The 27766-nt window shown below is 34.9% G+C and overlaps 2 protein-coding genes across 5 annotated transcripts in view; both read left to right on the top strand.

Annotated features, from left to right (window-relative positions):
* Positions 1–27540, top strand: RNPC3 (RNA binding region (RNP1, RRM) containing 3). Of its 3 annotated transcripts, none has more exons than XM_028102156.2 (15): positions 1–318; positions 1802–1849; positions 7424–7542; positions 8147–8230; positions 8843–8954; positions 10244–10312; positions 11874–12016; positions 15677–15799; positions 16813–16961; positions 20451–20612; positions 21705–21799; positions 21888–21946; positions 23837–23969; positions 24875–24946; positions 25978–26349. In XM_028102156.2, exons 1-14 carry the CDS (start codon positions 124–126, stop codon positions 24932–24934), a joined length of 1551 nt encoding a protein of 516 aa, XP_027957957.1. In that variant the 5' UTR covers positions 1–123; the 3' UTR covers positions 24935–24946; positions 25978–26349. The 3 variants fall into 3 exon arrangements, with proteins under 3 accessions (XP_027957957.1, XP_027957956.1, XP_027957955.1); XM_028102155.2 differs by lacking the exon at positions 25978–26349 and adding an exon at positions 27453–27540 and having other exon boundaries at positions 3–318; positions 16810–16961; XM_028102154.2 differs by having other exon boundaries at positions 3–318; positions 16810–16961; positions 25978–26346.
* AMY2B (amylase alpha 2B) overlaps positions 27452–27766 on the top strand; it is a 54526-nt gene continuing 54211 nt past the window's right edge. For both annotated transcript variants that reach the window (XM_028102152.1, XM_028102153.2), the window contains exon 1: positions 27452–27527. In XM_028102152.1, the coding sequence (XP_027957953.1) occupies positions 27520–27527 (8 nt within the window). In that variant the 5' untranslated portion in view covers positions 27452–27519. The remainder of the gene's footprint in view (positions 27528–27766) is intronic.

The raw sequence follows: 27766 nt of genomic DNA, 5'->3' as shown, positions 1-27766 counted from the left end.
CTTGTTTCCAGAATCCTTAGCGCGAGGCGGAAAAATACTCGTTTATGTTCAGCTTCTGTAGATTAGCGCACTTTCACTGCGTGCTCGTTTTTCGCCTTCCTTGTTGCGGTTTCTCCAAGGGAAATGGCGGCCCCCGAGCAGCCACTACCGCCGATGTCAAGAGGATGTCAGAGCTCTGCCTCGCTTTCCCCGCCGCGGGGCGACCGAACCCTTCTAGTGAGGCACCTGCCAGCCGAGCTGACCACCGAAGAGAAAGAAGACTTGCTGAAATATTTCGGGGCGCAGTCGGTGCGCGTCCTGTCAGATAAGGGACGACTGGTAAGGGTGCGCCCGTCTGAAGCCGCCAGGGAAGGCCCTTGGGTAGTGACTCAGGGTGGGGGAAGCTTTGACAGAAGGAAGTAGAAGAGAGTGGGAAAATGAGCTGTGTGGTGGGGTCTTCCCTGTCTTCTCTCTTTTACGTCAAAATGTTTTGCGTACCAAGTGAAGTTTTAAATGTCTTGAGCCTGTGTTACAGCGCTGTCGAAAAGAGCAGTGAAAAAGTCAAGGCAGAAGAATGGAAAATAGCTTACATCCGTTTTTCTGACCTATCTTGAGAATCTCAGAATAAACTCCTCGGAATTTGAGAGCATTTCTTTTAGACTCAGAGTACTCTCAGATATGAAGTACAAAGGACTTGTAAAAAAATGTTGGGTTATTTATAAGCCACAGTTAAGACATTCATTAAAATAGAGGAGAAAGTACAGTAGTAACTTAAGTAAACCAGTTACAGAATTTCTACCAGAGTTTTTAGGAAAAAATTCTTAATAAAAATTTTTCTGACGGAATCCGTTGGAATGATATTTTTAAGACTATTAAAGATTTCTACACAGGAGAAAAAAGTTTCTACACAAGAATTTACCCAATTATTTCATTTGCTTTTGTACCTGAAGATGTTTTGGATGGATTTCTCTCCGTTAAAATAGTAATGGTGATATTAAGTTTCTGCAAGATGGTCTGTGATTCGGCCATATATCAGTGGTTTTAGTCTCCTCACATGATTCTAATATGCAACCAGGGTTGAGAAGTACTGAGACGACTGACCAATTTTGATCAAAGTGTCACCTTCCCGGCAAATACAAATACTCTATGTGATTAGTTTAAGTACTCTTAATTAGGTCATCTTGGATCAGATTAGACAAAATTAGAATATGTTACATAAATACTCAAGCAACTTGTAAATGCTTTAAAAAGCATTTACAGATAGGAACATTATCCGTGGTAATGATTCATTTACTTTTTTTTCTGATAGTTTTTAAACTACTTACAGTTTATATTTTAAAATAGACTTCTCCCATTGAACCCTTATTACAAGGATAAAGCACAAAGGAACCATGCACTTGAGGAATGATTTTCTGTTGGTAAACATTTTTAAACTTTGTGTTTGGCTGTATAGAGGAAAGTTTAAGATTTTTAGATGTATTGTAAACTGAAGATACTTTAAGGGTTGTCCTTTAGTAGAGTAGGGGTTTTAAACTTCTGGTCTGTTGAACTGTTTGAAAGTGTATGTAAAACATGCTGTAGATGTGTGTACACCTTTATATAAAAGGCTACATAGCTGTTATAGCTGTCATCTCAAGGAACTCTGATCCAATAAAGATTAAGAACCACAGTGCTGAAATGAATAAACAGTTAAATGATCTCGATTTTCCATCCTTTTCCATGACCTTACTAATTTGTGAAATAACTGTCAGCTGGTAAAGTCATAACTTCTTACGAAAAACTGAAAGTATTAGAAATAATTTGTACCTTAATTCTTTTTCAGAAACATACAGCTTTTGCTACTTTCCCTAATGAAAAAGCAGCTATAAAGGTATGACTTTTTTTAACTATGAAAGTTACCAGCAATTTCCTATTAACTAATCATCGTTCAAAAATGGGACATAATGTTGAACTACAGTTTTCAAAAACAAAAGCACCTGTATTTCAAGAGTTTACCCCACAGACTGCATTTGGTTTATCAGTTGGCAAATCTTCCCCAAAGTTTAGGTATTTGGGCATAAGAATAGATTAACTGGAGGGGCACCTGGGTGGCTCAGATGGTTAAGCGTCTGCCTTCAGCTCAGGTCATGATCCTGGGGTCCTGGGATCAAGCCCCACATCGGGCTCCCTGATGAGCGGGGGACCTGCTCCTCCCTCTCCTCCTGTCTGCCACTCCCCCACTTGTACCCTCTCTCTCTCTCTCTAGTAAAAAATAAAAAAATCTTAAAAAAAAAAAGGATAGGTTAACTGGAAAGCAAATTAAAAATGAATTGTAATTTATATGTAATTAAAAATAAATTGTAAAGAATGCAAAGACTGATAACGCTCACTGTGGTAAGACAAGATGATGTAAGTATTAAAGGGAAAATACATATATTAAAAAACAAATCCTAGAGATGCATTCACAAAGGAGGTGACCTTTGAGGTAGACCTTTAATAATTGGGTTTTGAGAAGAGAAAGGGACATGGGCCTTTCAGGTTGGGAGAACAGTAAGTGAAGCTATAGGCCATAGAAAGTTGTAGGTAGAGCAAAAACTAAAGGTTAAGATGGAAGTAGGACTTGGAAAATAGGTTGAGTCTAAATTTGGGTGGGAGGGAGGGATTGAATTTTGTTCAGTAGATACTACTTCTGGCATGATACTTGAGGTGCGCAATAATATGGTCAGGTCGTTGAAAGATCTGGTAGTGTTCATGTAATGGATTAGATGTGGACAAGATTAGTGGTAAGAAAACCAAGTGGAAAGTCAAGACGAGAAATGTTGTAATGGCCAACGCAAGATAAAGGATCCAGATAAGTCTAGAAAAAAACAAAGGAAAAGGTAGGTATATACTCAATAAAGATTGAGTTTGTAGGTCTTATGATCCCTATAGATATAGAGGTTAAGAAAGGGAATATTTGGAGATTTTTGGACTGAGGTATTGGGTTATTACATTAGATGACATTAAGGGCAGGATTTAAAGGATGTTTGCAAAGGTAATGAATTCCCACTGTTACCTATTAATTTGAAGAGTTGTTGAGCTACTTCTATGAAAATTTTTTTAAGATTTTTAATTTATTTGAGAGAGAGAGAGCATGAACAGGGGGAGGGGCAGGAGGAGGGAGAAGCAGATTCCCTGCTGGGTGGGGAACCCTATCCGGGACTTGATTCCAGTACCCTGAGATCATGACCTGAGCCGAAGTCAGGCGCTTAACCAACTGAGCCACCCAGGTGCCCTGGAAATATTTTTAATATAGTTAAAAATATGGCTCTAGAGCTGAGACAGGGTCAAAAATGGAGTTTCTTGAATCAGGTGAATGGGTATGGTTGCCCAAAGGAAAGTACAAGCCAGGAAAGGAGAATGGGAGGGAGAAGTTAAAAAGGAAGTAGAACTAGAAAAGAAATTATCTTTCTTCATTGCAAAGAGAAGAAAGTTTTAAGAAGATGAGATTCTGTGATGACACAAAATGAGGAATGAATAGTCTTAATCAGTAAAGGTTTTTTTTTTTTATTGTGAAACAATAGAAATCATCTAAATTCTCATCAATAGGAGGAAAGGACACCTTATAGTATATTGATAGGCTAGACTACTGTCAAAGAATAAGGTCAAATGAATATATATTAGTAAGGAATGTGGCTAGATAGAGTACATGAATAAAGTTGGCAGACATTATGTATGAGATGTTGGATTTTTGGAAATCCAATAGTACATATGTTTATGCATAGGGAGAAAAATGTGGCAAAGCTGTACACCAAATCATTAATAAATGTCTTTCTGTCAAGGTGGGATTATAGAAGACTTTCACATTATATGTATTTTTTAATGTATAGGATTTTTTTTTCTCAGAAAAGATTCTTGTAAATATTATGTAAGGTATTACAAATAAAATATGGTAATGAAACCCGCATTGTTTTATGGTCAAGATTAACCTAGAGATGAGGACGTGGAGCCAGTCAATGTCTTTGGGAAATATTTGTAGTAGAGAAGGAATGAGAAGATAATAGCATCGGTATGGCTTGTAGGCTACAGTGCACGTGACTGATAGATTTTTAAAAAACAAGGGTAGAGAAATGTTTGAGAATAAAGTAAGTAGCTGAGCGAGGTGGGGAAATTAGTTAACATTAAAAGTGAAAAACTATATCCTTGAAGAGAATAGGTGTGATGTCCATTTTGCCAAGAAGAAAGTTGAAGCAGTTGAGCTTAGATGCCCTGTATTTCAGACAATCAAAGGTTCACTGATAATGAAGAGGTTTAGAATTGATTTAGGGGCTTGAAAATTATTGAAACATTTGAAAATGAGAGTCAAATAAGGATGCATAAAGATGGTAAGATAAAATTGTAGTCCTAATTAAGGCTTACAGGTCTATTTGTTCAAAAATATTACATGCTTACAAGGTGGTAGATGCTGCTTTAGTCTTGGGATAAATCAGTGAATAAAATATTTACAAAAAAAAAAATAAGGAAATAGGGCACCTGGGTGGCTCATTCGTTAAGCATCTGCCTTTGGTTCAGGTCATGATCCCAGGGTCCTGGGATCGAGCCCCGCATCGGGCTCCCTGCTCAGCAGGAAGCCTGCTTCTCCCTCTCCCACTCCCCCTGCTTGTGTTCCCTCTCTTGCTGTGTCTCTCTCTGTCAAGTAAATAAAAAAAATCTTAAAAAAATAAGGAAATAAAGACTTAATGTCCTCACTGGGGCTCATGTTCTCAAAAGGGGAGGCAGATTATAAATAATAAACTTAATATTTTAGGAAATGATAAATACTATGGAATAAAAAGGAAAAAGAGCAGTACGATCAAGAGTGCAAGTTGGGGATGGTTGCAGTTAAGATGATTAGGGTCATATTTGAGTAATAATTTGAAGGAGGTGAAATGAGCTAAGGGAATATCTGGGGAAAGTACATTCCAGTCAGAGAAATGGCTGGAAGAGGGCACTAGTGTAGGAGAATGCCTGTCATGTTGAAGTAAGCTAGAATGGCTGAAGCAGACAGAATGAGGGGGATGTAATTAGAATTTAAGGTCAGAGAAGTACTAGATGCCATATCATGTAGGTACTCTAAAGATCCTGGATTTTACTCCGTGTAAAATGGGGAGCTGTTGGGAGTATTTTGAGCAAAGCTGTAACATACTCTAACTTACATCTTTAAAAGGATTTGTTAGGAAGAGATGGGAGGCAGGAAGAGAAGAAACAGGGAAATCTGTAAAAAGGTTATGGTGGTAATTTAGCTCAAAGATGATAGCTGTTTGGACCAAGGCGGTAAGAAGTGGTTAGATTCTGGATATATTTTGAAGGTAGAAGCAAACAAAATTTCTTGATGGCTTGGATATGCAACATGGGGAAGAAGTCTTACAGATGATTCCAATATTTTTGATATGAGTAAGTGGAAGAATGGGGTTATCATCAACTGAAATGTGAAAGGCTCCACATAGAAAACATTTGGGGGTGGGTGAGGATAGAATATCAGTGGTTCAATTTCTGAAGTGTCAATTTTGAGATATTAGACACTTAAGGAGAGCTGTCTGGTGGTTTGGGTATGTTTTCTTGGACTTTGGAACAGGCTTGGGCTGAGGTTATAAATTGGGGAATTACTAGCATAGCGATGGGATTTAAACTTAGGATGGTGATTGGATCACTAAGATAGTAGCTCGAAAGAGGACCAATAATAGAACTCTGGAGTATGCCAGCATTTATAGTTGAAAAGGCACAAGCCAAGAGATTAAGGAGTAGAAACCAGTGAGGAAGAAAACTACGAGAAAGTAGGATTTTTTTTTTTTTAAAGTAATGATGTTTTAACATCAAGTGAAGAACATGTATCAAGGAGGGAGTGATCAACTGTGTTAAATGCAATAAAATGAAGACTGGAAGTAGACCATTGGCTTGGCAGTACAGAATTTGTTGTCTTTGAGTTGGAGACTGGATGGGGGGAGAGGAATTGTAGGTAAAGGGCTTAGATAATTTTTTTTTTTTATATATTTTATTTATTTGAGAGCGAGAGAGAGAGAGAGCGCATGCAGGAGAGCACAAGCAGTGGAGAGGGAGAAGCAGCTCCCATCTAGCAGGGAGCCCAATGCGTGGCTCGATCCCAGGACCCCAGGATCATGACCTGAGCCAAAGGCAACTGCTTAACAGACTTAGCCACCCAGGTGCCCTGGCTTAGATAAATACATCTTTTTTTTTTTTTTTTTAAAGATTTTATTTATTCATTTGAGACAAAGAGGTAGAGAGCATGAGCAGGGAGAGAGGCAGAGGGAGAGGGAGAAGCAGGCTCCCTGCTGAGCCAGGAGCCCGATGTGGGGCTCAATCCCAGGATGCTGGGATCATGACCTGGACCGAAGGCAGACGCTTAACCATCTGAGCCACCCAGGCGCCCTAGATAAATAAATCTTAAGGAGTTTTACTGCAGCTGTAATTAAAGGGGGGGAGGGGAGTAAAGTGGGATTAATAGATGAATTAAGAACAAATTAGGATGGGAGAAGTAGAAGCATATTTGTGTGCTAATATGGATGATTCAGTACAGGACAGAAAATTAGCAATGTAGTTAAGAACACTCCCCATACAGAGTAGAAGAGAGACTGTTGAGTAGATGAGAGGGTGGGATTTAGTATACAAGTCAAGTAACTGGATTTATTTTTTTATTTTTTTATTTATTTATTTTTAAAGATTTTATTTATTTGAGAGAGAGAGAGAGAGAATGAGAGACAGCACGAGAGGGAAGAGGGTCAGAGGGAGAAGCAGACCCCCTGCCGAGCAGGGAGTCCGATGCGGGACTCGATCCCGGGACTCCAGGATCATGACCTGAGCCGAAGGCAGTCGCTTAACCAACTGAGCCACCCAGGCGCCCCAAGTAACTGGATTTAAATAAAAACATGGATAATTAATATAACAAAAGGTAGAATATATGGATTCATCAGCTGGTAGATAGGAGTTATGGTGGGAATTTGAAGTTCTCATTTGGTTGTTTCAGTTTTCCCAAAGTGGAAAGCAAAGTCCTAGGCTAAAAGAATGGGAAAGGAATGTTGTGAGGTTGAGGAGCAAGGAGGAAGTACAAAGTAGTGTCTTAGAGATTAGAAAAAATGAACTAAAAATGTGATAAGTGTGGCATCAAGTTTCACCCCCAGATTTTGCGGTTGTGGTCATGAGTTTAAAGTGAGTCGAGGCTGATTATGTTTGTTTTCTAACCATTCTCAGCTGCCTAGGTATAGGGAGATTTGGATTTAACGAGATTTTTGGTTTTACTAAGTGATAGGAAGCAGTCTCTTAATAAATGACAAAGACTAAGCACCCTCAGGTTGGAAATCGGTAAGAAATAGCCAGGGAAATGTTAGCAGCATTCACAAAGATCATGCATAAACAATTTGGAGATGTTCTCTAATAAACAACTTTTGATGCAATTATCAAATATTTTACTCTTTTGTTTTTCCACCTGAAGGCATTGACAAGACTACATCAGCTGAAACTTTTAGGTCATACTTTAGTTGTTGAATTTGCAAAAGAGCAAGATCGAGTTCATTCCCCCTGTCCCCCTTCAGACCCTGAAAAAAAGAAAAGGTATGTAGATCGTTAGGTTTTCCTAACATTTTAAAGTGTTTTTTAATCAATTATATTGCTGTTGGGTTGTTTTCAGACTAGCAAGTAAATAATTTGACATAATAAATGATACATGTCTCTTGAATCTAGTACATTACGTTTATTTTTGTTCTTACTGTGCATTAGGAATCTGAGTGTTGATTTAATATTGAGAACTAATCAGTGTGAAGTGGGAAGAGGGTGGGGTGAAAAGCATTCAGCTTTAAGTGGAGGAACATAACTAGTATAAAATCCTTGTTGTATTACAGATAGCAGGGTGTCATGGATAGGCATGGCCTTTGAAATCAGAGACTGGTATTTGGTTCCCAGCAGTAACTCTTTGTAGTTATAAAACCTTTACAGATTTGCCTTATACTAGTGGTTCTCAGAGTAGTCCCTGGGCCAGTGGCATCATCTAAGATCTTGATTGGAATACAGATTCTTGGGCCTTACCCTAATCCTACTGAATTTGAAATTTGGGCGTTGGGAAGGGGAATATAAGACCCAGCAGTCTTAGTTTTAACAAACCCTCAATTTTTTACTCTATTTCTAAAAATAAGATCAACTTTGATTCTGTATTTTGTAGATCTGATGACCCTGTGGAAGATGATAAAGAAAAGAAAGAACTTGGTTGTTTAACCATAGAAAATGGAATTGCACCAAACCATGGGTTGGTGTTTTTTGTTTGTGTTTTGTTGTTTTTTGGTTTTGTTGTTGTTGTGTGTGTGTGTGTGTGTGTGTGTGTGTGTGTGTTACAAGTAAGATTTTAAAGGATTGTGTCAAGTCAATATGTTTGTTAAACATGTTGAGCTATTAGAGTTTGTCACTGAATTTGGGTCCATTAAAATGTTAAGAGCTATAAAATAAGCTCTGGTAAGAAATACCTTATTTTTCTTTAGTGCAATCAGAAAACAAGTTTCCTTTTTTTCTTTTTTAAAGATGTTATTTATTTGAGAGAGAGCATACGCACGAGCATGAGCAGGGAGGAGGGGTGGGGGGGAGAGGGGTGCCGCTAAGTAGGGAGCCCAGTGGCCCAAAAGTCATTCAAAACGACCCTGAGATCATGACCTGAACCAAAGGCAGACACTTAACCAGCTGAGCCACCCAGGTACCCCAAAGTAAGTTTCTTCTTAAATGTACTTATTTGGGATTATAAGGAACAAGGTAAATCTAAAAGTACTGAATTATTTGAGCAATTATGTACTTCATCAGGTTACCTAAAAATGCATTATTGATATGAAACTTACTAAAAGATGATAAGCATTTTAAATATATTTTTTAGGCTGACATTTCCTCTGAATTCATGCCTCAAGTATATGTACCCACCACCTTCAAGCACAATCCTAGCAAACATAGTAAATGCTTTGGCAAGTGTGCCTAAGTTCTATGTACAGGTAAGTAGAATGAAACTTAACTTTCCCAAAATAAATGCTTGAATAACTTGATAAGTTATTTTCCATGCTACTTTTTATACTTTTCGTAATAGCATTAATCAGACTAATTCTAACAGGCAATGATATTACAGTTATTTAAAGGTGTCTTCTCAGTTTGGGCTGCTGTAACTAAGTACCATAGACTGGGTGGCTTATAAACAACAGAAAATTATTTCTTAATAGTGCTGGAGATTGGAACTCCGAGATTAGGGTGCCAGCAGGGTTGAGTTCTAGTAAGGGCCCTCTCCTGGGTTGCAAATGGCTATTTTCTCCTTGTATCTTCACCTAGCGAAAAAAGGAGAGAGAGCTCTCTGGGGTCCCTTTTATAAGGAACACCAATTTCATTCATGGACATCTACCCTTATGACCTAATTACTTCCCAAAGACCCTACCTCCTGATATCATCACATTGAGGGTTAGGATTTAGTATATGTATGTGGGTGGTGGTTAAGTCCATTTCAAAACATAATGAAATATTAGTACATTCAAGTAAAGGTTTTTGTAGACTATGGCTTAAACTTATTAATGTGATTAGTATTAATACTAATAAGCATAAGATAATTTGGGAAATTAACTTATGGTAATTTTTGTTACTTGAGCATATACCTTTAATGTGGAGATTTTTTTCTTAAAGGAAAAAACATAGTGGACCCCTCAGCAAATGTTTGAAAGTATTGACAGTAGTACGATACTTTTTTTTTTTTAAGATTTTTTTAAATTTATTTATTTGAGAGAGAGAATGAGAGAGAGCACGAGAAGGGGGGGTCAGAGGGAGAAGCAGGCTCCCCGCTGAGCAGGGAGCCCGATGCGGGACTCGATCCCAGGACTCCAGGATCATGACCTGAGCTGAAGGCAGTTGCTTAACCAACTGAGCCACCCAGGCGCCCCAGTAGTACGATACTTTTAAGGACAAGTTATAGATGATATTTATTTTCTTTAATGTACTTTTTGTTTCATAATTCCACAGTAATTGGGGGAAAGAGAACATTTTGGTAGCACTTACATTGCAAGAACATGGTATTTTTAATAATGAGAATAATGAGTATTTGTAGAATTGACATACATTTTAGGAAGGGTAATCTTCTGAGATATATCAGTGGCTGGTAATAGCCCTATTCTGGGATAAAGCAAGAAGTGGCCAGCCTTTGCACTAAATCAGGAGTGTTATTGCAACGTTTTAAAGTACATAAAATACAAGATGTGAGTTGAATTATTTTACTATGTGATTTTCAATGTTTTGCTACTTTAAGGTGCTTCATCTTATGAATAAAATGAATTTGCCCACACCTTTTGGACCAATTACTGCACGACCTCCCATGGTAAGAAATATCTTAGAATTTTAAAGATTCATGGGGCACCTGGGTGGTGCAGTTGGTTGAATATCTGACACTTGGTTTCAGCTGGGGTCATGATCTCAGGGTCATGGGATCGAGCGATTTGTTGGGCTTCTGTGCTCAGTGCAGAGTCTGTTTAAAACTCCCTCTCCCTCTCTCCCCCATAAATAAATAAATAAATCTTTTTTTTTTTTTAAGATTTTATTTATTTATATGTCAGAGAGATAGAGATAGATAGGGAGAGCACAAGCAGGGGGAGTGGCAGGCAGAAGGAGAAGTAGGCTTCCCACTGAGCAAGGAGCCCAATGCATGACTCGATCCCAGGACCCCGGAATCATGACCTGAGCCGAAGGTGAATGCTTAACTGACTGAACCACCAGGCGTCTCAATAAATAAATCTTTAAAAAAAAAAAAAAAGGAATTTTGAAGATTCACAACTTCTCTTCCTGAGGTGGGATTATTGAGGCTAACCTTCACAAATATTGCACCACTAACCTCTAATGTGCATTGAAATTAAGGGACAAATATAAAGTTAATACGCTAGTAAGAGTTAAGTGGAGAACTATGAATAGGAGAAAGCCAGAACGTGAAAGAGATGCTTTTGGTAATAGAGGCCCTCATTTCTGCCAGTGTTGTTCAATCCTTTGACCCAGAATGTTCTGCCATTTTATAAAATAATTGCACTCAACAAAATTATGTAAAATTTCCATTGTTTTGGTTTTATTGCATATAGAGCTTCATCTGCAGAAGAGAAGAAAGGTTGCTAATAATTTTTATTCAAATCTATTGTTCAAATCTATCTGTAACTTAGTCTTATGTCTGCTATTGAATCATTCTAGTTACTATTTTGTTACAGTACTTAGTACTTGTTTCGATAATAGCAATGAGAAATTATTTTGAGTCCTAACATTTAAATCGAAAATTTGCTTTTTTGTTGTGTATTGCATATTGGCTGCTTTTCTGATGTATATACTATTAGCTTCATAATTTTCCTTTGTAATCCCAGCACTTCAATGTCTGGCACATTACAGGAATATCTTTTAAGATAAGCTAACTGCTATTAACATAAAACTCAAATTTTAGTCACTTAACCAGCATAAGTTATTTCTTGTGCATGTCAAGTGCATTCCAAAAGTAGGGCAGAATGATGTTCTGTTCTAGTCATTCAAAGACCTTACTTGTCTTCACTATGTGCATTCCCAGATCAATGAGGGCATTACCATACATCCTGCAGATTAAGAAGGAAGAGATGATTATGGGTGGATTTTTTTTATGCTAGCATTCTCTTGGCTAAAACTCAGTTACATGATTAAATCCAACTGTAAAGGAGGTTTGGAAATTTACTCCAGCTAGGTGCCAAGGAAGAAGAAACAAGTTTTGTGATCAACTAGCAGTCTTCTGTAGCAGGTGTTCCCTCAATACATGTTGAATGTGTAAAAGAATATCATGAGGGAGAGAGATGAGAATAATGTACCTGAATGGAATTTTTTTTTTGTTCTAGAAATATCATAGATTACCATATGATTACCGTTTTTCTCTTAATTAGTATGAAGATTATATGCCATTACATGCACCTCTTCCACCTGCATCTCCTCAGCCACCAGAGGAACCTCCTTTGCCAGATGAGGATGAAGAATTATCAAGTATAGAATCAGAATACGAAAGCAGTGATGATGAAGACCGACAAAGGTTTGTAATATCAAATAATATTTGTTAGATTTCAAGAACAGAATATGAGAAAGATTCTTTTGCTCTTCTTAAATTTTACCTGTAATTCTTAATAATTTGGAGTCATAAAAATTTGTCCCCAACCCCTCAAGCATATGTAATAGGTATAGGTTAAGATCTGAGACTATATATCCAGACCTAAGCAAAAGTTTTTGATTATGAGTAATTTTTTAGATCAATGTATGTATTATGAAGTGCAATTGGTCCTTGTTATTTGTGGATTATGTATTTGAGAATTTGCCCACATGCTAAAATTTATTTGTAATCCCCAAATCAATACTTAAGTGATTTTATGGTCTTTTGCCAATATGGGCATGCACAGAATGGTGAAAAATTTGAGTTGCTTGATGTGCACATTCCTAGGTGAGGTAGAACAGGGTGACATGCTGTCTTCTTACTTCATCTTCAATACTGTAAACAAGTATCCTTTTTGTGGTCTATTTAATACCAAGCCTTTCACATTTTTTATGGTGTTTGTTGGTGATTTTGCTGTTTAAATTGGTCCCCAAGTATAGTGTTGAGGTGCTGTCTCATGTTTCCAAAATCAAGAAGGCTGTGATGTTCCTAATGGAGAAAACATGTTAGATAAGCCTTGTTCAGGGTTGAATTATAGTGCTGTTGACTCTAAATTCAATGTTAGTGAATCAACAATATATAAAATAAGGTGTCCTTAAACAAAAACACACCGTGAAACAAAGTGTGTATTGATCACTTGGTGAAATGCTAGAGTATAGGCTTGCAGGAACCCAGTCCTGACTTTCCCGGAGGGGCATTGATTCATTATTCACTAATTCTTTGTGGAGACTTCGTAAAACTTAACTCTCTCAAATAACAAGAGTAAGAATATAAATGGATTGTATTAATTTTTTTTTCAGCTTATTCCCCTGAATTTTATTCTCCTCAGAATAAATTTCTAGAGCATTTCTGTGGGATTTTATACAAAACAATTCGTAGTAACTAATGCAGATGAATTTTTTTTTTTTTTATTGGTTGTTCTTGACAACCCACATATATTTTATTTAAAGATTCTGGTGAAGAGCAGTAAATTGTTAATGTTCAGGTGTATAATCCACAGCATAGCCTAGAACAGGAATTGCTAAACATTTTCTGTATAGAGCTAAGAGTTCTGTTGTAGTAGGAAAGCAGTCATAGTAATACCTAAATGAGTGGATGTGGCTGTGTTCCAGCAAACTTTCTGATTATGGAGAGAGGCAGCTAGCTGAATTTGGTCCCAGGGGTATAATTTGCCAACCTCTAGCCTAGAAGACCACTATGGGTATATGATGGGAATCTTTTATTTTATTTTTTTAAGATTTTTTTATTTTAAGTAATTGTTAGACCCAGTGTGGGGCTTGAACTCACAACCCCAAGGTCCAGAGTCACATGCTCCACCAACTGAGCCAGCCAGGTGCCCCAAATGTTGAGAATCTTAGGTAACTGTGTATAGAAGTCAGATACAGGAGGGGTTGACATGAGTCAAAACCCAAGTAGAGGGGCGCCTGGGTGGCTCAGTTGTTAAGCATCTGCCTTCGGCTCAGGTCATGATCCCAGGGTCCTGGGATGGAGCCCTACATCTGACTCCCTGCTCAGCAGGAAGCCTGCTTTTTCCTCTCCCACTCCCCTTGCTTGTGTTCCCTCTCTTGCTGTGTCTGTCAAAAAATAAATAAAAATCTTAAGAAAAAAAACTCAAGTAGAGACTCCAGGCAATATTTACAAATAATCAACAACAATATGACTATTATTGAGTAAATGTTAACTTAAGTAGTCTCTTAATGTGCATTCTTTCTAGAGAAAGAGTTAAAATAAAAATGTATGTAGAGCCAAAACTACAAAAATGGGGCAAATGGGGTGTCTTGAATAGAGACATTTAGAAAGGCTGGCAGTTCTTTTTTTTTTTTTAAGATTTTATTTATTTATTTGACAGAGAGAGATAGAGCACAAGCAGGGTGAGCAGCAGGCAGAGGGAAAGGGAGAAGCAGGCTGTCCGCTGAGCGGGGAGCCCGAAGCGGGACTCGATCCCAGGACCGTGGGATCATGACCTGAGCCGAAGGCAGCCACTTAACCGACTGAGCCACCCAGGTGCCTGGAAGTTCTTGATAGACTAACTTGTTCCCAAATAAAGAACAGTATAAAGTGTTGCATTGGGTTCATTACATAACCTATGTACATTTTACTTTCTTTATAAAAATAGTGATAGTAATTTCAGGAATGCTTTATGCAGGCTGGCCAAAACCTTTTTTTTTTTTTTTTTTTTTTTGGTTTCTATTTGGGGATGTAGTGAGGAATTCTGCAAGTAATTCATCTTGAGTAATGAGAATAAAGTCTTTGCAAGAAACAATGTTTCATGCTTTTCTGTCTTTTGGAAATGTAAACAAAAACAAAAAAAACTATACTATTTAGCAAATATTTATTGATTACCTAATTTATGCCTGGCACTTTTGAGAGGCTTAGTCTGTTTTGGGTGAGCAATTTGTGAATAGAAACATGTTTTGTGTAACTGGATTTATTCATAAAATTTTGGGCAAACTTTGTTAAGAGGCTTTACAAATGTATAGCATGTGTTTATTACATTTTTTGTTACTTAGTTTAAAGCTTATTTTAACCACATTCATCTGTTTGCATTTTTCCTCATTTGGTTTAAAGCTTAGTTCAACCACATTCTCCTTTCTTGCATTTTGTGCGCATGTTTATTTTGCTTCAAATTTCACAAATGTAACTAGAAATAGAGTTGTGACTAGTGGTTGTGAGCTTCTGCTGTGTGGAAACACTGTGTCTGATTCTGTGGAAGATACAAAAATGCCTAGACAGGATCTGTTTGAAATACTACACTCATAATGAAGATAAAGTGGGTACAGTGTATCAATTATCACACCTTGATAGTTTCTTATAAAAAGCCACTTCAAAGTATAGTATTGAAAACTTTGTCCTCAAGTAAGTTATCTTGTTTATATAATGATTCATGTGTAATGATTTTGAAAATGCTTTAAAATAAAAATAACTTCAGTTTAGACTCTTTAATTAGAATAAGAATAAAATAGTTATACTGTATTTATAAGGTCTTTTTGAATATTAGTCAAAAAAAGGAATAAAGTTACATAGGTTGTATTACTGTATCCTGTTCAACTTTCTGGTATCAAGTGCAGCCATTTTATTTGGACAACTAATAATTTTCATAATAAAACATACCTTTAAAAGGTAAATTGAGGGGCACCTGGGTGGCTCAGTCAGTTGAGCATCCGACTCTTGATTTCTGCTCATGACATACATGATCTCAGGGTTGAGAGATAGTCTCAAATTAGGCTCCATGCTCAGCAGGGAGGCTGCTTAAGATTCTCTCTCCCCCTCTCCCTCTGCCCCTCCCCCTGCTTGTCCGTGTGCATATACACGCACACACTCTCTCTCTCTCTCTCTCTCAAATAAGTAAATTCGCAGTTCCTTTAAAGTGAGATGAAAGTTGACCAAGGAAATTTAGAACTTGACCTTATTTTAAATTATCTTAATTGATGGCTTAGAAACTCTGCTTCTGCTATATAGATCATAATTTATAATATAACATGTATAATTTACAGTTTATATTATATGCTTATACATGAAGAATTCTTTACTCTTTTCATAATGTAGAATGGCCAAACTAATGGAACTAGCAAATCTTCAGCCCAAAAGGCCAAAAACAACAAAGCAGCACCACGTGAGAAAAAAGCAAAAAATAAAGGATATGTTGAAAACACCATCTGCTCCACATAGGTAATTTTGTTTTGGATTATGAAATAAGGGTTTTCTGTGTACTTTGTCTACTTGCTTAAACCCTGTCATTTATAAACAATTCTGGCAGACATTTTACCTGCCTGTTTGCCATGGGATTCCATATATTTTAATATATTAATCACATAAAATTAATTGCAATTTTAATTTCATTTAGCTATTCTACAATGTAAATTTCCCTTGAAGTTGTAAGTAACTTCAAAAATTAAGAAAGGAGTTTGTTAGAAACCTTTTTTCCATTTTGAAGGAATAAGTCCTAATCTGTGTTTTTTTTTTTAATTTCACATTAAGTATAAATATGATGTATGTTTCTCACCGATGTGTTTCTCACCTACATATGTCTTGATACCACATCACATGCTTTTAATCTCTATCGCAGCACTAAACAATTAAAGATAAATAACGTGAACCAAATTCAGTTTTCCAGTAGCCACATTAAAGGATTAAAAAGCTGATGAAATTAATTTTGATAATTATTTCATTTAACCCATTATATCCAAAATATTATTTCAGCATATAATTAATACAAAGTTGTCATAGTGTGGTGTGTATTTTATATATTTATATTTGGGCAGCAATATTTCAAATGCTCATTAGGACACGTGGCTAGTGGCAATTCTATTGGACAGCATAGCTTTATTTATGTATGTAGAATACAGTACGTAAAAATGCTTATATTAAAAATAGAATGAACATCTTTGCATATTGGTAAATATCTTTAAGTTTGGAATCAGTAGTCCCCAAGTACTGTCTCTGTCATTTAATGAGTGATACCCCCTAATCTCAGTCTTCTTATTTAACTAGTAGTTTAATAGTATCCATATTAGAAAATTTGTTAGGGTTTATTGAAGTATTAAATATAAGTTATTTTGTGCAATGCCTGTGGTATTATGAGCACTTTGTCAGTGTTAAATTTAAGGTAAATGGGACTAATGTTTTACTTAGGATTTTATTTGCAATTGCAAAGTAATACTGTCACTATTTATAAACAGCAGTTTACATCCAGTGCTGTTACCTTCAGATGTATTTGACCAACCACAACCTGTAGGTAATAAGAAAATTGAATTTCATTTATCTACTGACATGCCATCCGCATTTAAGAAAGATCTAGAAAAAGAACAAAATCGTGAAGAACAAAATTATGGTAAGCACATTCTAGTTCTCTAATATGCTGTGTAAAAATTTTTCTCATTCTGCTTTTTGTATTAGAATTAAATGTTTAAAATACGCAGTTAACCTTCCTTAGTGTCATGGAGTATTATCCATTTTGAACTTTTTCATATAACTAAAATTAATACTTAATGACGAAACCATCACTGTTGCCTTTTGTTACTAATGAACTTTAGGGTGAAATTGAGTCTTGTTTTTGCTGATGTTTACATGAAAAATACAATAGAACAGTTCTACTTCTTATTTTTTCATTGTTAGATGTGATGTTCTGTGGTTTTATTAGTATATTTGAATTACTGATTAGGAAACAAGCAGTGTGATTATTATGTGTATTGTAGATTTCATGTGAATATTTTTTTATCCAAAAGACATGTAAGATTAATCACTAAGATACTTAAGTTTAAAAGATAATTTATTAAAATTACAGATATTGTTTATTGTAGACATTAACTTGGTACTATCTATAATGGCATTCCTTTGTTCTTTAATTTTAATTTCATAAATAATACAAACTACAGAAAAGGTAATCAAAACAGGAGCATATAAAGTAAAAATTTAAAAAATTTTACCATCTCAAACCCCACTGTCCCCTCTCTCACTACTATTGTTAATAATTAGGAATATAGCTATTCTTCCAGACCTTATCCTATATATGTGTAAACACATTTTCTCCTCTTGTTTTTTTATTGTTATGTTAATCACCATATATTACATAATTTGTTTTGGTGTACTGTTCCATGATTCATTGTTTGTTCATAACACCCAGTGTTCCATGCAGAATGTGCCCTCCTCAATACCCATCACCAGACTAACCCATCCCCCCACCCTCCTCCCCTCCAGAAACCTCAGTTTGTTTTTCAGAGTCCATCATCTCTCCTGGTTCGTTTCCCCCTCTGACTTACTCCCCTTCATTCTTCCTCTCCTGCCATCTTCTTCTTTTTCTTTTTTCTTAAAATATGTTGCGTTATTTGTTTCAGAAGTACAGATCTGTGATTCAACAGTCTTACACAATTCACAGCGCTCCCCAATGTCCATCACCCAGCCACCCCATCCCTCCCACCCCCAACCACTCCAGCAACCCTCAGTTTGTTCCTGAGATTAAGAATTCCTCATATCAGTGAGGTCATATGATACATGTCTTTCTCTGATTGACTTATTTCACTCAGCATAACAGCCTCCAGTTCCATCCATGTCGTTGCAAATGGCAAGATCTCATTCCTTTTGATGGCTGCATAATATGCCATTGTGTATATATACCACATCTTCTTTATCCATTCATCCGTCAATGGACATCTTGGCTCTTTCCACAGTTTGGCTATTGTGGACTCTCCTCTTGTTTTAAATGGGCATCATGTTTTATGTAGTGTTTGCCATTGACTTAATATTGACTTGTTGAAAGCATACAGCCTAGCAGCCTCTATGCCGGGCACTAAAGGACAAGTTAGATGTGGTCTCTGATCTTTAGGAGTTTAAAGTATAGTGGGAGTAGCTTACTGTATCAATATAAAAATTTTACCTTATTTTTTTATGGCTGCATAATACTACATAGTACAGTTATATGAATCTTTAATCATGCTCTGTTGATAGAAGTTGAGGTTGTTCCTGTTTTTACTATCTGAGAAACTACTGGAACATACATTTTTGCACATGTATCTTTGAGCATTTGTGTGAATATGCAATCAGAGTTCCAGTAAGTGTTGCAAATATAGTGAGTGGAAAAACTGATTTTAATTCCTGTCTTTTCCAAGATTAGTGAGAAGGCATTGCCTTTTCAGATAGTTGCTTTTATTATTATTATTATTATTATTATTATTATTATTATGGAGAATAGAACATATTTAACAGTTAGACATGATTTGTAACTTCACAATATTTCAATGTATGGTATGAGACCTCCATTTGTACTCTTGTCCTGGCCCTGCTGGCATTAAGGGTGGGCTTGGGTTGGCCATTGGGTCATAATCTCCACCAGAGAGGCAGCATGTGCAGAACCCCTGCCCCAGAGCACAGTGCCTATCACAGAAGAGCAGATGATAAATATTGGCTGTGAGAAACAAACAAGATGATCCAAGTAAAATAAAATGCTTGGCATGGTGCAAATGTCTAAAAATTAACTATTGTTTGTTGAATAAGTGAACAGTAGGTAGGGTACAGATAAGCTCCTTTTTTGTTTCAATATTTATCAGTTTTTCTTTTTGTATATTTTTCTCTCTTATTTCATGTTAGTCCCCAGACACAAATTTTTACTTTTTTAAGCTTAATTTACTCAAGGGTGTAGACCAGTATGAGAGGATGACAGTCCTCCCATTTTACATCAGTGTCAATTAGTAACGTTGAAGTAACAGGAGAAGCAGTCTTAAGTTTTTCTCTTATTGATACTTTCAGGCCACAGGAGATCTGTTTGTACAACAGTTTGTCAACATTATAAAGAGACTTTTTATAATTCTAAGTGTAGCATGTTCTTTGCATCATTTTCATAGCTTTTTAGTTTTTTGCTTGTTTTTTGGTAGTATGACTAGAATTTTTCTAGTGAATATTTAACCCTATCCTTACTGTGCCAGTTTAATTTTTGATGAAGCTAAAATTCATGTTTTGTAAATGAAATCCATTATGTTGCTATCTAAAATTAAAAATTTGTGGTGTTTTTGAATTTTCCTAATTGAGTAATTTCTTTAGTGTGAATACTTGTTTTTCTTCACTTCGTATAGGTTCTAAGAGTAGAATTGACTTCTTTTTGGTGGGAGGGTGGGGAAAGGCTTAATGAAGCTTTTTGGTATCCTCAAATTTTCATTTGTCTTATGATTTCAGGATATATGCTGATCTTAATCTTTTAATCACCTTCAGTAAGATTGAAGATTGAAGGCTGTTTCATAATATTCTGGTGTAGCACTATGAAGTCTTCAAACCCACTGTATGAATAATCTTGAATGAGCACATTCCATTACGGAATGCCTTTGATAACTATGTAATTTATTTAATGAACTACAGATTTATTTCATACAATTATTAATAGTTCAAAGTGGATAGGTTAAACAGAATACTTACTATTGACCCCCCCAACACATATTCTGCCTATCTTGCCCAATGCATTTTATCTTTTCGAGGTGCCCCTCTGGCACCTCAGACTAAATACGTTGAAAATGAATTCATTTTCTTTCCACTTTGCAGGCCCTGTAAGTACACCCATCAAGCAACCATTTGGCTGTTTAGCTATTGTCTGGCTGTTCTCATGTTACAGTGGCAGAGTTTAATAGCCATGACAGAAACCATATGGCCTGCAACGCCTAAAATAGTTGCTATTTGAACCTTTACAGAAAAAGTTTTCCTACCCCTGTTCTAAAGCATTGAGAAGAACACTAAAGAGTTTTAGTGCCAAAAGATATCTTAAAGACTAAAAATGGAAAACAAAACCTGTTTTGAAGGGTAGGAATTTTTAATGGCTGATGTTAATGTTAACTTTTAGATTTACCTGTTCCTGAAAGTGATGCACCCAATGTAGGTTTTGGAAAAATCTTCCCTAAACCTAATTTGAACACCACAGAAGAGATTAAAGAGGACTGTGATGAAATGCCGTCAGAATGTATTTCCAGAAGGGAGTTGGAAAAAGGCAGAATTTCTAGAGAAGGTAATTTCATGAAATAAAACCAGTGCTTATTCTGTGTTTTTGATGTGTCAGAAACAACAAATCTCTTCGTGTTCTTTACCTAATTAAAGGATATATATCAAAACATCTTTCCAGTTAATGTTTTAATCACTGCTTTTGGTTTTAATACCCATATTTTGTAGGGAGGAAAGTATCTCTCGATATAGTGTTTTCAGTCTGTCTATGATTGGATAAAATATTTTTGTTTTCATTCCTAAAACTTTTTATATAACATTTAAAAAAATTAAGGGGCCTATGGTCTGGAGTTTTGTATTCCAGATACAGTGGATATATCATTACAATTCTGTGTTTGAGATGCATGCAAAGCAGTTGTTTAAAAAAAAAAAAATTCAGTTACTTGGTAATTAAAAGTCTTTGTTTAAGGATTTTCTATCCTAACATGATAGTTTTCTTACTTCTTTCTTCTAAAGAATTTAGAAATTTCTTTCTTTCTTCTAAAGAAAAATAAAGAATTTTTCCTGCTTTTAGTACATTTTAGGAAATTATTTAGGGGTTTTAGATTGACATGTAGCATGTTATAATATTTCCCATAATAATGGGAAATAAACTTCCAACCAGCATTTTTGCATAGAACACCTGCTGTCAGGAACTGATTATTGATACTAGGAGTAGTGGTAGAAGCCAGTTTGTATGAATTACTTGATTAGGTTTGAGTAATTCATTCTTACATCTGACTGTGTTGGTGCCTAGTGGTTTGGGAAATTGACTTAAAGCAAGACAATGACACAAATGATTGATAACCTATTTATTTGCTTCAATCTTTTTTAAATAAGGTAACTTTATCGTAAAGGAGCTTCAATAGTAGATATTTTATTGGACAAGTTTTAGTTATTCTAGATGGCCTGAAATTTTTAAGCTTATTTTCGTATTATCAATTCTGATTTTTAATGAGTATTTTTATTAATAACATTGCTATTAATGGTTATGGTTTTGACATTTTCATAATGCTTGTTCTATTTAACACTTGTATTTGAATGTTGTTACAGTTTTTTGTTGAGAAAAGTAATGAAAATATCCTAATGTATGTCCTTCTTTTGTTTTGCTTTTAATAAGAAATGGAAACACTTTCAGTTTTCAGAAGTTACGAACCCGGTGAACCAAACTGTAGAATTTATGTAAAGAATTTAGCTAAACATGTTCAAGAAAAGGTAAATAGAAATTTGTAAATTGACTTTATTGTTTTACTTTTTTTTTCCCTGAACCTTCTTACTTGTCTTTTTCTTATTAAAATTCTAGGACCTTAAATTTATTTTTGGGAGATATGTTGACTTTTCCTCAGAAACACAACGGATAATGTAAGTGGGATTCATATTCTCAAATTATGTTTTGTTTTTATCTGTTACAAATTAACCTTTTTTTTTTTTAATCCCAGCACTTTCCCTTTAGAGATAAAAATTATAGGAAGAAATGCTCTCATGTTGCATAATTTTCAGATATCTAAAGCAGTAGTCAGCAGAATTCTTCATAAATGGGCAGATAGAAACATTTTATATTTTTATTTTATTACAGGCCATACAGTGTCTGTTGGAGCTACTCAGTTCTATCTTTGTAGCATGTAAGCAGGCCTAAACAATACACACACTAATATTTATGACTGAGTTCCAATATACAGACAGCATAAATTCCATCCTTAATCCCCAGCTCTAAAGCAGTGATTTTCATACTTCAACCTGCATAAGAATCACCTGAAGAGCTTAGTAACAGCATTTGCTGGGTCCATCGAAGTTGAGGTAGGGCCTATGATTTTCTGTTTATAAGAAGCTCATGGATGATGCCAAAGCTATTGGTCCAAAGACTACACTTTGAGAACAACTGCATTAATGATTCATTCAGGAGTATATATAGCAGTCCGGCAAAATTTTTCAGATTCTTAACCTTGGCAGTAACTTCCCTTCTTTTAATTAGTCTGCATTAAGGCTCCCAATTTTGTGAGAGCAAAAGAGGGATAGGATTTGAAAATGATAATAAAAGCTAATGTTTCGAGTTAGAATTTTATTTTTTAAAATGCCATAATTAGTTAGCTCCAAAGTGTATAGGACCCTTGGCCATATAAGTTAGAAGTAGGGAAAAGTAGAAAAGGTAAAGAGTTAAGACTTTGAGTGGAGGTAAAATGGAGGATAACTGGAACTGAGTTTTATTTTAATCTTTTGATGTTTTATGTGGCCTGTTTATACTCATTAGTGGCAGATATCTTTTATTAACAGTATACCAAAAGTTTCTTTTGCTACGCATGCAAAGTACTTGTCCTTTTTCTTGTTGCTACCTTTGAATCATGATTATAAGAAACAGAAAAAAAATATATGTATGAAATGTTTCATGTACATAAATATTTGTATACATTCATTTCCTCTATTTTTAGTGTTGCTGTAATTAAAATTTGCGGGGGAAAATAATTCTATGTGGAAAAAGCTATATACATCAAAATGATAAATTAATAATTGCTTTTTGTGGGAGTAATTATGTGAATTTAAAAAGTCACTGCATTTTTTAATGCTCTGTATAGATTATTGGAATTGTAGGAAGTACTTTAGTTGTAAATTATGGTCTGGTTTTTCTGATTTTTGAATATCGTTTTCAAAAATGTTGAAAAATGAACGTTATGGAATAATAGAACATTACACTTGGAATAAAAAAATCTGGTTTGTGTTTCTACTCTAATTTTAGCTGTCTTTATGACTTTGAAGAAGTCATGCATTCTCTTTACGTCACCTGTAAAATGATTCTGACTAGATCAGTAAGGTCATTTCCTACTCTGAAGCTCTGTGTCACTTTTTTGTGGTTCCTCTGAGCCTTTCTATTCTTCGTTATATTGTTGTTTTATTGTCACTTGAGTAGATAGTATTGAGTTGGCTGTATGAATTTTTTTTAAACATAGAGATAGGAAATAAAAATTTAAGTGTTTTTAGAGTTCCTAGTATTATGATTTTTAAATTACATAAATACACTTAACAGAGCTTTAGAAGGATAGATATAAACTCATTATCAAACTTACTTTGAATCAGTTTTAGAACAGTATACAAAACGTAATTTTAGGAAGTCCAAGTAATGTTCTAATCAGACAGTATAGTCATTTTTACTCTGAAATGGCAACAAACATTTAAAATGTTCAACACATTTCTATTCCCGTGATCAAAATTGTTTGATATTCTTCAAATCAAAACCGCTTTTTCTTCCTTGACTCCTAGGTTTGATATACGTTTGATGAAAGAAGGTCGCATGAAAGGACAAGCTTTCATTGGACTTCCAAATGAAAAAGCAGCAGCAAAAGCCTTAAAGGAAGCTAATGGATATGTTCTTTTTGGAAAACCTATGGTGGTTGTATCCTTTAAATAATCCATTCCAAAGACAATGTGTTTTTTAGTAGAAGGGTATACTTGAAACTAATTTTTTTTTTTAAGATTTTATTTATTTATTTGAGATGGAGCATAAACAGAACTGTGGCGGGGGCAAAGTGAGAGGGAGAAGCAGGCTTTCTGCTGAGCAGGGAGCCCGATGCAGGGCTTGATTCCAGGACCCTGGGATTATGACCTGAGCCGGAGGCAGGCACTTAACTTACTGAGCCACCCAGGCGCCCCTTGAAACTAATTTTTAAGTTATCCTTTAGAAATCTCAACAGCTGGTATTCTAGCTTACTCAGTTATAAACATACTTAGCTGAGTCATATGGGTAGTTAGATTTTTATTGGAAAATGAACCTCAGTAGCATGAGGTTATTATAATTTAGCCATGTCTAAACATTTCATTTATACAGATCAGAAGTACATTTTTAGGCTAAGCCTAAAGCACTAAAGTATCTACAAATACACTTGGAGTCATTAAAAAAAGATATGATTCATTGTAGTTTTACTCTTTTATGTTTTATTATAGGTATTATAATTCATATTTCTATTTGAAAATTTTAACCAAAATATATCATTGATTAAACATTCTGCTTTTAGTAGTTAATGCAGTTTGCAAACTAGAAATCAGTGGGATAGATGGAGTGAAGATCTAGGTGTAAAAAATATAAAGAAAAGGTCAATTTTTTACTTCTGCAAATCATGGGCAGCAGGTAGGAGGTACTCAAAAATAAAAAAAAATATTTGACAAATAGTCGAGAGTAGGAAGACAAGTATAAGAGATACATTTTAAAAACTGTACTTCTGCCCTACATTAGGAAGTTTTTAGTAATTATTTAAGACTACTTGTCCTTTTGTGAAAGAAACCTTAATTTTTAAATATTAGCAGTTTGCTCGATCTGCTAGACCAAAACAAGATTCTAAAGAAGGAAAAAGGAAGTGTTAAAAATTAATGAAGGTAAGTGTGGATATAACATAATAAAAGAACAAGACTTTCTTGAGATAAAATGAAGTATAAAAGCCTTCTAGAGTGATAATTCAGGTATTTCCTAAGGTTTTTAAAGGATAATTGATCAGTTGATCATCTATCCATCCATGTCTCTATCACTCTCTGTGTGTCACTGTCTATGCAGTTAATTCTCAATAAATTTCAAAATTATAACTACAGAATAAAGCCCATGTGTATGTAAAATTAAGTTTGGAGAATGAGTTTATGAGGGTAATATGTCTTTGTCTTAAAACTTTTCAACCTACAGGAAAGCAGTGGTTCTTAAACTTTAACATGTATTACAGTCACCTGAAGGGCTGATAAAACAGCTAGGCTTCCTTCACCCTCATCCAGAGATTCTGATTCAGTAGGCCTGGAGTAGGAGCCTTGTATAGTCTACCATGCCAGTTTTCCTGTGCTGAAACCGGGAAAGGGTCCACCAAGCCAAGACCAGTTGGTCACTCTTAATGGGGCCTAAGAATTTGCATTACTGATTGCACATGTCACAAATATTTACATATTTTTTTGTGGAGTGAAATCTTTTGCCTTTCAAACAAGTAATTTTAATGCATACTTAAGTAATTTAATGAATAAAAATGATAGAATTAATCATTTTAAACTTCAAAATTTGTGTTATATTGATTTAAGAAACCTGAGTGGAAATACATTCTTTTTGTTCTATTTTAAATCTTTCTGCCTTTATATTATATTATATATATAGTTATATATAATATATAACTCAGTCAACTTGTGTTAAGCTGAAAAAATAATATAACTAAATAAGGGAAAATTTTGTTTAATGTTATTCTTTTAGTGAAATGCCTTGAATATTTGAATTTTGTGACGTATCTATACTGATATAGTCAGAATTCTTACAAATACCTTAGTGGAATGGTTAAAAATTAACAATTTTCAGTGTGTGTTTGAAAAAATCATTTATTTATAAATCTAATGTGAGAACTGAGAAAAAAATTAAATTGCATTCTGCTGTTCTTCTTTAGAAGCATTCCTGCGTAAATACTGCTGTATTACTGTCATACAAAGTGTATCCTTTCTTGTTGTATCCTTTTTGGGGCAGTTTTCTGTTTTTCCTAGAAATGTTTTGTCCCTCCCCTACCCATTGATTCAGATTAAGCAATAGTTTTTTTTCTAATTTATTCAAATGAGATATTTCTAAAATTACCAATGTTGATTGGACAAATCACTTACGTGTTTTTTAGATCTGTTGCTGAATTTTCTATACTGTTCTTGAGGTTATGTAATTTTTCTAGGGAAAGTTAGTGAATCAGGTCAACTTACTTGGAGAATGTATGCATCTGCTTCAACACAGAATTTAGTCTTGTTTCTTACATTTATGTATTTCCTAAACCTAATTCAATAACATGATTTCTGTTTTATGATGTATCTGGTTTAGGTGTTCTATATAACGTATTGTAAAATTTGGGGAAAGGATTTTTTTTCTTTTAAAAAAGTATTTATTGAAAATTAAAATAACTGAATTTCTTTGTAAATTCCAAGAGTAGCAGACCTCATATCTGAGGTTTTATTATTGATACTTCCTTTGAAATAGGTAGCCAGTAGAAGTATTTTTTTTTTTCCTCTTTCTTTCTCTAAACAAAACAAAAGGAATGAGAAAAGAGGAACAGAGGGAAGAAGACATAATGTTGACTCAGGGTAGCACCTTAAGTGAAAAGAAACAATCTGGTAGGTATATGTAGTAACAGTGGTTTCCAGATGGGTTGATGACCAGAATTACCTAAAACAGTGGTTCTTAATCTTGGCCACATTTTGGAATCACCTGGGAAACTTAAAATCTGATGAAGAAAAAAAAAAGGCTAAAATGTACTGATGCCTGGGTTTCTCCCCATTTTGATTTAATTGGACTGGCCCAGCATAGATACTGGAATTTTTCAGATCTCCTAATGTGTGACCAAGGTTGAGAACCACTGAAGAAGGATTTTTACATTTAAAGATTCCTGGACTCTCTTCTAAAACTAATAAATCAGAATTTCTGGGAATGGGACCAAGAATCTAATTTGAAAAGGTGTCTTTAGTAGTTCCGAGGGCTGACCAGTTTGGATACTAATTTGTTAGATTAAAATGGTTGGGTGCTTATACCAACCTAGCCATCCAACCTTCTGTAAGTAGGAAAATCAAGAATTGGAGCCTCTGCATGTCTTGCAAATCCTGCTCTTGGTAGTACTAGGAAAACAATTCAAAATTCTGTTAATAATTATTATCATTCAAGAGTACAAAAGATTAGAGATATTGAAGTTGCTGTTTTTTGTAGATACAGTTAAAATGTTTAATGTTATAAATCACAGTTTCTATATCAGCTTTTTATTTAGACAATTAAAAATTTGTAGTACTGACATGATTCACTAATTTTCTAAATATGAATGTGTTTTAAAATGACTAAAAACTAATGAACTTTTATAATCATAATTATTTTTAATGAACTCTTATGGTGTTTTAGGTTCCTTTTGATTCCATGTCTTCCAACTGCTTTCCAACTTTAAGGAGAAGAAATTGACACCTGGAGTATGGAACTGTGCGTAACAGCTTTTAAAGTATATTTAAAAATTAAATCTATATGCGTTTAAATCAGTTTATTGGAGATATATTACATGTATTTTAATCATTTTCCTCATATATAATAAATTATTTTCTTTCCAATAAAATAATGTTCTTAATTTTTTTATCTTGTTTAATACATTTGGGAAGTGTAATTTGATAATTACATAAAATTTTGAAGGTAATTTTACAATACTAAACAGGAATTCTCTTTTA

The sequence above is a fragment of the Eumetopias jubatus genome, unplaced genomic scaffold (assembly GCF_037043125.1).
Source record: "Eumetopias jubatus isolate StellerSeaLion01/CBP00866 unplaced genomic scaffold, mEumJub1_p1.0 scaffold_4, whole genome shotgun sequence".
Classification (NCBI taxonomy): Eukaryota; Metazoa; Chordata; class Mammalia; order Carnivora; family Otariidae; genus Eumetopias; species Eumetopias jubatus.
This window is presented reverse-complemented; position numbering and strand designations above follow the sequence as displayed.